The sequence below is a fragment of the Leptodactylus fuscus genome, chromosome 1, assembly GCF_031893055.1.
Source record: "Leptodactylus fuscus isolate aLepFus1 chromosome 1, aLepFus1.hap2, whole genome shotgun sequence".
Taxonomy (NCBI): Eukaryota; Metazoa; Chordata; class Amphibia; order Anura; family Leptodactylidae; genus Leptodactylus; species Leptodactylus fuscus.
The window spans coordinates 140,900,453-140,915,467 of NC_134265.1; the positions used below are offsets into that span (position 1 = coordinate 140,900,453).

General features: G+C 37.9%; 1 protein-coding gene across 1 annotated transcript; it reads left to right on the forward strand.

Moving 5' to 3' along the window:
- The first annotated feature begins 554 nt into the window (after positions 1 to 554).
- LOC142208958 (protein FAM240B-like) lies at positions 555 to 12,658 on the forward strand. Its single transcript, XM_075277863.1, has 2 exons — positions 555 to 700; positions 12,414 to 12,658. Exons 1-2 carry the CDS (start codon positions 555 to 557, stop codon positions 12,535 to 12,537), a joined length of 270 nt encoding a protein of 89 aa, XP_075133964.1. The 3' UTR covers positions 12,538 to 12,658.
- Positions 12,659 to 15,015: the final 2,357 nt, after the last annotated feature.

A 15,015-nucleotide genomic window follows, 5' to 3' on the forward strand; every position in this document is an offset into this window, starting at 1 on the left:
TTAATGATAGGATCCCTTTAAAACATAGTGTATTACACTTTTAGGGCTCCTATGAACCTGTGCATAAGATTTCTACCTCTCTAAGGCAAACACAGCTGAAGTTATGTCAAAGTGAAAGTGACATGTATGATTTGTTTTTTTAAAGAGGACCTTTCATGTCTTCCTTCAGATGTGGTTTTATATACCGCTAGAAAGCCGCTGACAGTGCGCTGAATTCAGCACACTGTCTGCTTTCATGTTATGTGCCCCAGGGCTGGAGATATTGGTACTGTTAGTTTCGGCACTGATCACTGCCCACCATCAAAAGGGCGTTCCTGCCAATCTAGCTGGGCTCAGTATCATCACTGGAACACTCCCGACAGTACTCTAACATAGTCCTGTACTGTCAGAGGGGTCGTTCCTTATTAAGCCACAACCCTTGTCCCATTAAGCCACGGCTATTTGTCTAGCAAAATTTTTTCGAAAACTAGATACACCAAGATGGTCTGAAATACTCCTGAATTTGGCGATTTTTATGCCAATCAAATTTATTTCTTTATTTTCCATTTTAGAAAATGGAAGCCAAAGCTGTTTTAAGCCGCAGACAAATGATGTCCCATGATGCTGATGGTTTGAAAAACTTTTGGGAGAAAAAAATCGAGAAACAATCAATGGAACATCAAGTTGAGGATGCTAGGAGACATAAGAGTGCACTTTCCAAGTAAGTTTTCCGTTACAGCTATATCATAACTATGTATGTCCTTTCTGATTTTGAAGAACGTATATTATTTTGTTTTTATAAAATATTTGTCAATATGAGACAATACTTCAGTTTTTCGGTGTCTCTACTTGAGCTAAAGACTTAGGCTACAGCCCCATGCAGTAAACCACAGTTAAAAAAAAAAAAAAAAAACAGCGAAAATGTGTTGCGTTTTTTTTCTGCATTACTGCATTTATTTATGCTGCATTTTTCTACCACTATTAAATATATAGAAAAATACTTGCAATTCCTCAACTAAAATTAACATGCTGCATTTTTGAAAGCACAACTTTCCAGCATCTCTTTTTATCCACAATGTATATGTTATTAATTAAATCTCATTCACTTTTCTGATATTATAAAATTCAGTGTTTCAGCAATATGAGGCCTTTGCTTTAGACTGGGTTTGCATGGTACTTTTTTGCTGAAGAATTGCATGCATGTGGTTTTTCATTGAAATAATGAACAGGACATTTCTACTATGCCAGCAAACCAGAAATTTTCAATTTAATGGCCATTACCATCCAAGTGAAATGTATAGTAACTTGTGGTACTTATTACTGCAATTAAAAACTTCATTCAGTTCTTCAGTAAAACGGCACTATATAAACACAGCCTTAGGATGATGTCACACAATGTTCTTCTCCTAAAATGAAACTCCAATTAATTTCACATGAATGTCATTACTGGCCATGTGGTAAAAGCAAAACTTTAAATAGCGGCCGCCATCACCATCAGGTGTCCACTGTATTGCACAGCAGAGACCCAGAATTAATGTCCACAATCAAGAGTTCACTTGAAGGCATTGATTTATGCAATGTCCCCATGAAGTGTCCAGGAGCCCCCCAGAGCCAGTTCCCACCAGCCCCATACCTTTTTCCTCTGAAAGCCTTATAAAAACTACCTATCCTGCCATATGAATGCAGCTATTGAGGCTGCTCTATAACCAGCCTCAATAACTATGAAGAGAATCACCCACAGACCACAATATAGTTGTATTGCGGGATATGGAACATGTAATAAAAGGATTGCAAATTCAAGTCCTTTAAAATAAAATAGTGTTTAAAAAAAAAGTTTTATAAGGGTAAAAAAAGTCTACTTCTTACCCTACATTTGAAATAAAAATAAATACATAAAAAACAAGCATAATCAAATTATACATCCATTCACCTGAAACAAGCATTTTTTTATATTTTTCCCATATTGTGAACATAAAGGTGCCAAACCACCGTTTTCTCACCATTTTACTTCCCATAAAAATTGAATAAAAAATTATTAAAATATTAGACATTTGCAAAATGGTATAAATAAAATGGTATAAATAAATATATCTGGCCCCCACAAAAAAGGCACTGTATGTTGCCCTGTACACCGAAATATAAAAAAAGTTAAAATGTCAAATTACGGCAGAGTTTTTATCCAATTTCACCCCATTCTGAATATTTTTCAATCATTTCAGTACATCATCAAAATAGGTGCAGAGAGAATGGGGTTAAAAGACTGACTCTATAGCAGAGTTCAGCAGCTGCAGCTATTCGTATGCCATTTCCAGCAGCCTCCTCTTCCCCTTTCCATAGACTTCTATATAAAAAGTAACTCAGTCTGATGAGTGGAGAAGGAAACATGCTTCTTTAACAAGATATATTACCATGTTTCTGTACTGTACTGTCATTTATGAAAAGTTGTTTTATAATTGAAAGTACACTTTCTGTAATCTAAGGTGAATATTTTATTGGGCTGGAGGGTTTTTCAGAAAAACTGCAAGCAATTTTTAATTGCTGTGACGTTACTATGCATTTGCAAGGTAATGTGCACTACTTATTACTGCATGTAGTTCTTCCTTTATAAAAAGGGCCTTTCCATATCTCGGGGTGTATCTCGGGGTGTATTGCCCTGTATTGTAGGGTATCTATTTCCTTTTGAGGATTTAAAGGGTTGGCCACTTTCAGACCAATATTGAGAGACAAATGTTATGGTTTGTATAATAAAAAGTTCACGGTCATGTGATTAGCACACAGGTGAACAGATGACTACAAGGCAGCTGTCTGGTTATTGTGCTGTGACTATAACGAGCGGCAATTGTGTGCTAATCACATGACCATGGACCGTAAATCACATGACCATGGTCAGACTTTTATCCACTAGAATTAACAGAATGAATGACAGCAAGCAGAGATCTAGAAAACCGTGAGGAATTGATACAGAAAGTATATTGGAAAATTGTACAACTTTTTATTATACAAACCATAATATTTGTTTCTCAATATTGGTATGAAAGTGGCCAACCCTTTTAAGGGACAGCTTCTGTAATTTGCACCATGTTGCCTTAAAATAAGTAAAACCTAGTAAAGAGTTTTCAATGTAAATATATGTTTCAGTAAATGTTCGAACACAAATAAATAAATAACATATTCTATTAACCATCATCATTAGAAATTCTGTACAAGGTTATTGCTGGATAAGACACAAAACAAGATTGCCTCGCAAAATATTGAAAATGAGCTTATGTAGCAGTTAAAAAATGTGCAGATGCATACCCCTCCAAGCTATGTGCTCCAACCACATCAGCCAAACACAAATTGCCCACACGACAAGATTTATGAAATAAAATAACTTCTCATTGATATAGAAAATTGATTTCCTTGATTGATAAATGAACTTTCTGCCCCGTCTTCAAGGCTGAAAGACATTTCCTCCTATATACATATTGATGGTGGCAATTAAATGTGCTCCATCTGACAAATGGAAATTATTAAGATACATTTATGAGAAATGGAAGTAAAAATGACTGTTCAGTTCGAGAACATGTTATTTTCAGAAATGATTCATGTTTGTATATTAATCCAAAGATGAGTTACAAATAAAGTTATGCCATGATATTAGAAAGGTATATCAGATGTCCTTGTGTTTCACAAATATTTCACAGGAAATTCTACCACACACAAATGTTATGCTAGGTTCACACTAGCGCTGTCTCTCTGTTGTTTGGGTCTTCCGGGGGACCCTGAACAACTGAGAAGCGGACCACTAAAACAGCACACAGAGCACAGTGGACAATAACCTCTTATGTCACCCCCTCTACCTCATAGATTGTAAGCTCTTGCGAGCAGGGCCCTCAGTCCCATTGTGTGAAATGACTTTCTTTGTAATGTATCTTTCTGTCTGTATTTGAACCCTACAAATTGTACAGCGTTTCAGAATATGTTGGCGCTATATAAATAAAATTTATTATTATTATATTATTATTATTATAATGGGGTTCATTGGGTGTCCATAGTTTTTAAATTGATGGCCTACCCTTAGGATATGTGATCAGTGGGGGTCCATGCCCGGGACCTCCACTGATCAGCTGAGTTAAGATGCCCCAGCATTCAGGTGAGTGATATGGCCTTTTCACTGAATACCAAACATAGTGTCATACATATTCTAAGAGTTGTGCTTCATATTGTAGCTCAGACCATACCATTTGAATGGTACTGAGGTTCTATTGTACCATGTGACCAGTTAACATTTGCACAGGGAAGAGGCCATGCACTCATGAATGCCATTGCCTCTGTGGCTCAATAAATGAAGAGTGATGCCATGGGCCCTGTTGTGCCAGTGTGCCCTGCAACTCATTGTTCTACCTTTGTATTGCAGGAGCCTGTGGCACAGAAGAGCTGAGGGGGTATTATTATACAAAACTAGAAACAGGCACAGCGCGCCCTATAATAGGTGCCTTGCATTGTCAAATACTGTACATAAAGTACAAACCCGTTCTTACAAATACATGAAAATATGACAGAACTGCTATGAGATTAATTGGATTTACTGTGATTAACGTAGACTATAATAACACAAAGCAATAATTAAGGCTATTGCAATAAATAAAGCTATTGGTAATGCATGCTATATTACATGCAACGTGCTACGGGGTGCAATCATCCCCTCGCATGAAAAATACAGTGGAAATTAGGCCAAAAGGACTTGAGCAAATTGATATAATTTTGTGGGAAAGAATTTAATATACAGTCCTATGAAAAAGTTTGGGCACCCCTATTAATCTTAATCATTTTTAGTTCTAAATATTTTGGTATTTGCAACAGCCATTTCAGTTTGATATATCTAATAACTGATGGACACAGTAATATTTCAGGATTGAAATGAGGTTTATTGTACTAACAGAAAATGCGCAATATGCATTAAACCAAAATTTGACCGGTGCAAAAGTATGGGCACCTCAACAGAAAAGTGACATTAATATTTAGTACATCCTCCTTTTGCAAAGTTAACAGCCTCTAGTCGCTTCCTGTAGCTTTTAATCAGTTCCTGGATCCTGGATAAAGGTATTTTGGACAAACAATTCAAGTTCAGTTAAGTTAGATGGTCGCCGAGCATGGACAGCCCGCTTCAAATCATCCCACAGATGTTCAATGATATTCAGGTCTGGGGACTGGGATGGCCATTCCAGAACATTGTAATTGTTCCTCTGCATGAATGCCTGAGGATTTGGAGTGGTGTTTTGGATCATTGTCTTGCTGAAATATCCATCCCCGGCGTAACTTCAACTTCGTCACTGATTCTTGAACATTATTCTCAAGAATCTGCTGATACTGAGTGGAATCCATGCGACTCTCAACTTTAACAAGAGTCCCGATGCCGGCATTGGCCACACAGCCCCAAAGCATGATGGAACCTCCACCAAATTTTACAGTGGGTAGCATGTGTTTTTCTTGGAATGCTGTTTCTTTTTGGACGCCATGCATAACGCCTTTTTTTATAACCAAACAACTCAATTTTTGTTTCCAAAATGAAGCTGCCTTGTCCAAATGTGCTTTTTCATACCTCAGGCAACTCTATTTGTGGCGTACGTGCAGAAACGGCTTCTTTCTCATCACTCTCCCATACAGCTTCTATTTGTGCAAAGTGCGCTGTATAGTTGACCGATGCACAGTGACACCATCTGCAGCAAGATGATGCTGCAGCTCTTTGGAGGTGGTCTGTGGATTGTCCTTGACTGTTCTCACCATTCTTCTTCTCTGCCTTTCTGATATTTTTCTTGGCCTGCCACTTCTGGGCTTAACAAGAACTGTCCCTGTGGTCTTCCATTTCCTTACTATGTTCCTCACAGTGGAAACTGACAGGTTAAATCTCTGAGACAACGTTTTGTATCCTTCCCCTGAACAACTATGTTGAACAATCTTTGTTTTCAGATCATTTGAGAGCGGGCTGTCCATGTTCGACGACCATCAAACTTAACTGAACTTGAATTGTTTTGTAGAAAGAAATGGTCCAAAATACCTTCATCCAGGATCCAGGAACTGATTAAAAGCTACAGGAAGCGACTAGAGGCTGTTATCTTTGCAAAAGGAGGATGTACTAAATATTAATGTCACTTTTCTGTTGAGGTGCCCATACTTTTGCACCGGTCAAATTTTGGTTTAATGCATATTGCGCATTTTCTGTTAGTACAATAAACCTCATTTCAATCCTGAAATATTACTGTGTCCATCAGTTATTAGATATATCAAACTGAAATGGCTGTTGCAAACACCAAAATATTTAGAACTAAAAATGATTAAGATTAATAGGGGTGCCCAAACTTTTTCATAGGACTGTATCCTGTCAGTTGTCATTTGATGAGAAGTCAAGGAGACGGTCCGACTAGTGATTGACAGCTATCTCTGTAGGCATAGTCATGGAGTACAGGCTGTCAATCACTGATAGGACTGCATCCTCATCATCTATCAGTGATTGACAGCCTGTCCTCCATGACTGTGAATACAGAGATAGCTTTCACTCACTGATGGGACCGCTTCTTTGACTTTTCGACAAAGAAAAAGGAATTTCAGTGAATAAATGGCAGGTCTGTGGTCTGCAGATGCTGGATGTCCAATGATCACATGTCGAAGGCCTATCCTAAGAATTGGCCATCACTATATAAGTCCCTCCTTATCACAATCCCCTTGTGTTTGAGGTGCCCATAAATAATTATAAGGCCTCCCACTAATCAGTCTCCCAGGAATCAGTAGTAAAATATGGTGCAGCACCAAAATCTCAATTGTCTTGTAGCACCACCACAAGTGAAATTCACTCCTACACGTTAATGTGTAGTTATCAAAGAGTGAGCGATACCCTTTCTAGCTGTTCTTTGGCCTTCCGTGGACTTGAATGGACTGATACAGACATTATTCACAGATGTTAGGTCAGTGAAAAACGGTACTGTTATGTGTATAAGGCCTAATAGTTGAGGAAATGGAAAAGCCCCTTCACCAGTGGCGTAACTACCGTGGTAGCAGTGGTAGCAGCTGCCACAGGGCCCGGGACATTAGGGGCCCGGTGAAAGCCGCTACCCCTGCGGGTTTTTTTCCTTAATAGGCTCCTTAATATCCCCACACCCTCCTTCCCTACCGGCAGTAGACAAATCACTGCTAGATGCAGGGCTTCAGATGCTTCTTGTAAAAGCTTCCGCACACAGCAGCTTCCTGTGCCACCCCTCCCCCTCCTCAGTATCGGAGTGTGAGGGGAGACATCCTGTGCGATGTATCTGCTTTCTTCACTGCTAGACAGAGCAACACCGCTACATGTAAGTATATTTTTGGATAAAATATGTATAGATGTGTATATGTGTTTACATTATGTGTTTTATATACTGTGTGAGTCATGTATGTGTGTATATAGGTGTGTGTATATGATGTATATGAATGTATGTGTGTGAGTAGATGTGTATATGTGTAAGTATATACAGCATATCAATGTCTGTCTATCTATCATCTGTCTGTCTGTCTATCTACCGTATCTATCTACCTGTCTATCTATCTATCTATCTATCTATCTATCTATCTATCTATCTATCTATCTATCTCCTATCTATCTATCTATCTATCTAGAAAAACCAAAAAAAAGGTAAACAGACACTCAGAATACTGAGGTCATAAAAGACCAAGATTCATAATGAATAAAATATACAAACTTTAATATTACCACATTAAAAAAATTATACAAAATATATGATGCAAATAGCAACAGTAGATATACAAAAATGAGCACAACAGAAGTGTCCATTGGTGCCCTAAATAGCAATAAAATACAGATAGTAAAGAGCTGTACATTTATAAGCCTATAGCACATAGACCGAATGGGTCAGCTAACCAGTGAGATCCAAATACACAGTTGATACCAACAGGATTAGGTAGAGTTGTAGTATAGTAAATTGTGTATGCAGACGTCTGCAGATATACAAAAGGACTCAATGTAATAATGATGGAATAGTGGCCAAACACACAATTAGAAGTTATAAACTATTAACCCCTTAAGGACCCGGCCATTTTTTGGTTTCGCATTTTCGTTTTTCCCTCCTCACATTTCAAGAGCCATAACTTTTTCATTTTTCAGTTCACAGAGTCACATGATGGCTTATTGTTTGCGGGACAAATTGTACTTTGTAATGGCATCATTCAATATGCTGTGCAATGTACTGGGAAGCTGGAAAAAAATTCAGAATGAGGTGCAATTGGAGAAAAAATGCATTTGCGCCATTTTCTTATGGGTTTAATTTTTACAGCATTCACTGTTTGGTACAAATGACATGTTACCTGTGTTCTACGTGTCAGTACGAACGCGGTGATACCAAATTTATATAGTATTTGAAATGTTTTGATACTTTTAAAAAAATGATAAACTTTGCAAAATAGAAAAAAAAATTTGTGTCATCATGTTCTAACACCTGTAACTTTTTCATATTTCCATGTATGGAGCTGGTTGTGGTGTCTTTTTATGCGGGACAAGATGACGTTTCTATTGATACCATTTGGGGAAAGATCTGATGGTTTGATCACTTTTTATTCAATTTTTTATAGGAGGCAAAGTGTTGAAAAAAACGCTTTTTGGCGGTTTTTATTTTTTTTGCCGCTACGCCATTCGCAGTACGGGATAAATGTTTTAATATTCTAATAGTTCGGGCATTTTGGAGCGCGGGGATACCTAATATGTTTATGTTTAATGTTCTTTAATTACTTTTATAGCTAATCTAGGGAAAGGGGGGTGATTTGAACTTTTATATTTTTTTTATTTTTTTAATACTTTTAAAAACTTTTTTTTTTCTTCTGTTACATTTATGATCAGACCCCTTAGGTACCTTGAAACCTAGGGGGTCTGATCGCTCATACTATTCACTGCAATACTACAGTATTGCAGTGAATAGGAAAATCGCAGCACTTCTATTAGACGATGCCTCTGGCATCGTCTAATAGATCTAGTGCAGAGACAAGCCTGGAAGCCTTCAATAGGCTTCCGGCTGTCATAGCAACCAATCACCGCCCTCATGTGACGTTCAGGAGGGCGGCGATCGGCGAAACATGGCGGCGCCCATGCCGCCGGCGCCGTTTACACACTGCGGTCACGTTTGACCGCAGTGTGTAAAGGGTTAACAGCAGCGATCGGCTCGGGCACCGACCGCTGCTGTTATTGGCAGGTCCTGGCTGTATGATACAGCCGGCATCTGCCGTGTATGGAGCGAGCTCAGCGTGTGAGCTCGCTCCATACATCCCCATGCGACCCATGACGTACAGTTACGTCAAGGGTCGCTAAGGGGTTAAAGTGCAAGGAAAATATAAAATGTACATGGAGCTTGCTCTACAATAGTAAGTTTCAGTCACAAGGTGTACAACACGTCATATACATATTGAAGAGTAAAGCTTACCCATCATAAAAGCAGCGTGAGAATAAATTATAGGGCATTAGGAGGATACGCCGGCTCTCACCCGACACGGCACGCCTGCCTTTATCTATCTATCTATCTATCTATCTATCTATCTATCTATCTATCTATCTATCTATCCATCTATCTCCTATCTATCTGTATTTGCTTCTATACATGTCTACCATTATACATACTAGAATTGAATTTTATAATGTGATGTTTAGGCCCGGTTCACATCTGCGTTCAGGTTTCCGTTCATGGAGTCTGCTGGGGACCCACCACACAGAAACCTATACGCATTAAAAAGCAGTTACTTTCAGGGTCTCCAATTATTATACTCTGGGGTCTGAAAAGAACCCAGAGTATAATAATTGTTCATGGGTGTTCATTATGGGGCATAATACTGTGAGTAGGGACCAATATGGAGCATAATGGTGTATGCAGGGGCCACTATGGGGCATAATAGAGTGCGCAGGAATGCGGCGGAGGTTGGTTGGTCGAGGTCTTTAGTGTCAGTCAGGAAGGGGGGGGGGGCATGTCAAAAGTTCGCCATGGGGCCCTGCCATTCCTAGTTACGCCACTGCCCCTCACCTTATTTCCTTAGCCAAACCAGACATCCCCTTTAAGTCTATAGGTGACATTATAGAATGTGGTTACCAAAAAATTTCTCTTACCTTATAAGATTGTGCTGTGTTCTGCATTACACAGACAATAAACTGATTGGAATGGACATTAAACGCTTAGTTTTCTTTTGTGGTTGTGCTGTTAGGAAATTAAACTTTTTCTGCCAGGTACCCCACAGATTCATGTTGATGTCTGGAGGGTCCCAGCCGCAGGCACTTATTTATCAGCTGACTGACAAAGGATCGTTCTATAAAGTAGGAATTGCCTGAAGCGGAAAAGTCCTTTAAGTTCCGAAAGTCATGTGAATGTGGCTGTATTGAGTTTCTTTTGCTCCTCATAAACTGATTCTTGACCTTTATGCTTGTAAAGTGATGAGACACAGATGCCATGCTCTTTCTCCTCTGTCAATGTCCTAAATAGGAGATTTTCAAAAGGGAAACTATGGCGGTGGCGGCGGATCCAGCATTTTGCCAGTTTCTACCCATAGGGCCTAGAAATCTTTATTATCAATATTAATTATCTTTGAAATTAAGATATTCACTGAATAAGTTAATAACATAAGGAATAAAACTGTGGTCCTAGATCTAAGCAAATAAGGAACTGAAACACGTGTAGGGCAAGTTTATTCTCTGTGAAGGATCCTTCACGCTTATTCTTCCATCTTTGTTTTCCTACATTTTTATCAATCGCTCCCCTAAATTTGGAAAATTTCTACAAGAACAAATCTACAATGTGGAAACTAAGCATCTGCCTTATTTGTTATACAGAAAATGTTCTTTATTATGTATAGTGGCCCTGGATGCCATATGTGTTGGTGGACTGCTTGTCACTAATAAAAAAGAATACAGAAAGGGTATTAAATACAGTAAGTAGAATATGTTATATATCATGCATATAAAAATATATGTGTGTGTGTGTCATTTACACAGAACATATACCCTATTTGTGTTCATCCAGGATTTATCCTAATTTGACCACTTGTGTTTTCACATCATCATTAACAAACAAGGGAAACATGTTAAGCTGATGATACATGATATCCATTTGTGCGAGCCTTTTGCAAGCTTCACATACAGATGATTCTGCTGACAGCTAGTCTTGTAATATGTAATATGTATTGGTGTTATGATACCCTTCAAGCCGCTGCCACTTTTCACGTACAGTATCAGTTTACCTTATTTATTTAAATGCATAGACCGATGACAAGCAATGCTTTTCAATCAACCAGGATCACACGGCTTTGTCATTTCATCCATTCTCTTGATGTTTCATTTGATAAATCACCCGCTGTGATACAATGTCACCTAAATAGTAATAAAATGTACAACTGCAAGTATATATATATATATACTGTATATATATATATATATATATATATATATATATATATATATATATTAATACTGTGACTAATTAGGTTACATAAGGAATGCACGGTTCTCAAACTGTCATAAATCAACAATATAACATATTCATATCTTTAGAATAAAACACTACAGCATTATTATTAGTATGACTGTGCAAAAATTACAAAATCTACAACAATTAGAGGAATGAAAGACAAAGGTATAATAATATATCAATATATAACAGTACAAGCATGAGGACAAGAAACAAGTATAGAGTGGAATCATAGAATTCTGTATATTGCAATAGAAAGAGGTTAGGAATTAAGGACATCTATTTTTGTGGGAATCTTCTTCATCTACATGGTGGACCTCCAGCTAACCAAATGTGAAATTGCGGAGACACACAAAACCTAGTCCAATGGAACTGCAGAAAGCTGAAGTCTAACCTTAGGGCCCCTTCACACGGCGTAAGCGCTCGACTCATTCCGAGCTGTACACGCGAGCGCTTCTAAACACTTCCCATTCACTTCAATGGGAGCGCTCGTAAAGCCGGCTTGAGCGGAATGAGCCAAGCGCTTACGTCGTGTGAAGGGGCCCTAAGTACATGGCAGATACAACCAGTTCTTTATATGCATAATTCTATGTAATGTCTCCACCTGGTATGAGCACATTGTCGCACAGTCAGAGTATGGGAATAACCAATGCTCATATCATCATACCATCATTATCACAGTATCCTGACTCTAGAGTTGTATATTCTGTTGAAGTTATTGAGCTGTCACCATCATGTTGTAGTACTGTAAAAAGTTTCTGAAAAGTTTATGTGAACTTTTGTCAAATATTCCGGTCTTCTGAAACATACTGTATATGTCTACTTGTCTACTCCTAATACAGCCTACCTCCATTGTGATCTAAATGGTTTGATTTATTTTATAATTGTTATATAAGATATGAAACAAATGAAATATGATTTTAAAATACTAAATTGCTAATTAATTGTTTATACCTTGGATTATTCCAGATTAAGAGAAGAATGGAGGCAGCGACTGGAATTCAGACTCAATATGCTACAGTCCTTACAGGAGGAACAAAAGAGGCAACTTTATGCCAAAGACCATGAAGCCAAAGCGAATACAGCGGCTTAAACGCATTGAAGACAAGTTCTAAGGATTTGCTACTAAACGTCTCTTTCATTAGTGCTAAAAATTCGGCTCTGTATATTATTATGTTAAATGGAGTCGTGCATGGCTGATACCACAAATGCTGATGGAGTTAATTGACTTTAGACATAATACCTAAATATAGAAAAGCTAACTTTTTAAATAATTATTATGACATTGTTATTATCAGAATTAATCAGTCATCTCATCCAGCAGCCTATTGCTAATACAGAAGACCTAGCATATAGAATTGAATAAATTATAAAACGAAGCTCCTTCAACATGCATATTTATAAGGTGTGCAATGTCCTTTTGTCATTAACAACCAAATTAAGCAACTCTAACGTGTGCTGAGAGATGAATTCTTAGTCATGAATTATTTTTGCTTCTAGGTGCACATAGCGAGAAATGAAGAGTGATGCCTTGGGCCCTGTTGTGCCAGTGTGCCCTGCAAATCATTGTTCTACCTTTGTATTGCAGGAGCCTGTGGCACAGAAGAGCTGAGGGGGGTATTATTATACAAAACTAGAAACAGGCACAGCGTGCCCTATAATAGGTGCCTCGCATTGTCGAATGCTGTACATAAAGTACAAACCCATTCTTACAAATACATGAAAATATGACAGAACCGCTATGAGATGAATGGGATTTACTGTGATTAACATAGACTATAATAACACAAAGCAATAATTAAAGCTATTGCAATAAATAAAGCTATTGGTAATGCATACTATATTACATGCAACGCGCTACGGGGTGCAATCATCTGTACTTAAAGGGAACCCCTCACATGAAAAATACAGTGGAAGTTAGCCCAAAAGGACTTGAGCAAATTGATACTTTTGTGGGAAAGAATTTAATATATCCTGTCATTTGATGAGAAGTCTAAAAGGCCGTCCCACCAGTTATCTCTGTAGGCATAGTCATGGAGTACAGGCTGTCAATCACTGATAGGACGTCATTCTTGTCATCTATCAGTGATTGACAGCCTGTCCTCCATGACTGTGAATACAGAGATAGCTGTCACTCACTGATAGGACCGCCTCTTTGACTTTACAACAAAGAGGAAGGAATTCCAATGAATACAAGGCAGGTTATAATCAATCTTTTTCCACAAAATTATACATCGATCTGCTCAGCTCATTCTGCTCTACAACATGCTTCCTGCAGATTGACTAGCATTTTCCATTCGACCGGTTCCCTGCAAATGGAAGCCTATTGCTATCCCTATAGGAACATGGGGTCCACTAGAATTTCAATGCTTAGTACATTTAGAAGCAAGGAATTCAGAGTTCCATATAAATCTATCGGAGCTTAGACTCCTAATGAAATACAATGGTAAAATTCTCTGTGCAGTATGCATTAAAAGGGTTGTCATATCTGATCAGTGGAAGCTACTTCTCATGGGGGCTCCATTAGATTGCTTTACTATACAGTTTGCGAAGGCTTTATAACCTGTATAGGGGCTAAGGGGCATTATTACAACTCATTTTCCATTGATGTCAAAGTGAGCTGACCTGCGGAAACAACATCCAGCCACCATACAGTGTACAGATTTATCTGCTTTGGCTCTGTACACTATATAGTGCAAGAATCTAACGCAGCTCCAAATGGCTAATCTGTGCAGTTCCGGTAGTTCGCCCCTCAACAACGGTCTATTCTAAGGCTATTAATAAAAATACCAAGCAACCTCTTTATGTACAAAATACTAGCGGGACAAACACTTTAAGCACACACACTAAGAATATGTAACTGTGAATTTTTATAGGATATTTTGTCTGTTTTTATTGCCTTTTTTTAAGCTGTAATTTATTATCTATGCTATTATATTTCAGATTATTTTCATAGCTATTACAGATAATGATCATGCCCTGCTTAAACATTTTGTTCATTTACCTACAGTACATACTACATACTACAGTACATAATGCACACTGACTGTAGACAAATTGGTTTCAAGTCTATAATACATAACTATGAATAGATTTTTATTATTCAAACCAACACTGAAAATAAGATTTTAAACCAGAAAGTTTCTATTGACTTTGTATACTATGGTGTGATTTGGTTGATTCTTAAGCGACATTCACAAGACAGTATGATGGACATTTTTTTAGCACACGTCACATGACAGCATTGAATTCAATATCAGTGAATGGAGGCTATTTATATGATCATATTTTGATGGTCTGCTGTCATGGACCATCAAAAAATAGATTATGTCTTATTTTTGTCGGTTTTCAAGGATCTCTCCATACACTGTATGTATGGCGAATCTGTGAAAATGGATTTTCCTTGGATGCAAGTTGGCTGTGAAAAACGCACATTTTTTATTTGCGTTTTGCACCTTGGTCATTTGAATGTAGAGATTAATGGTTTTATTCTCCTGTGTGCAATTAAAGGTATTAGCAAGTGACTGTTATAGCATCTGTGTATTTGTTTGCAGTAAAAAGCAGAATAAAT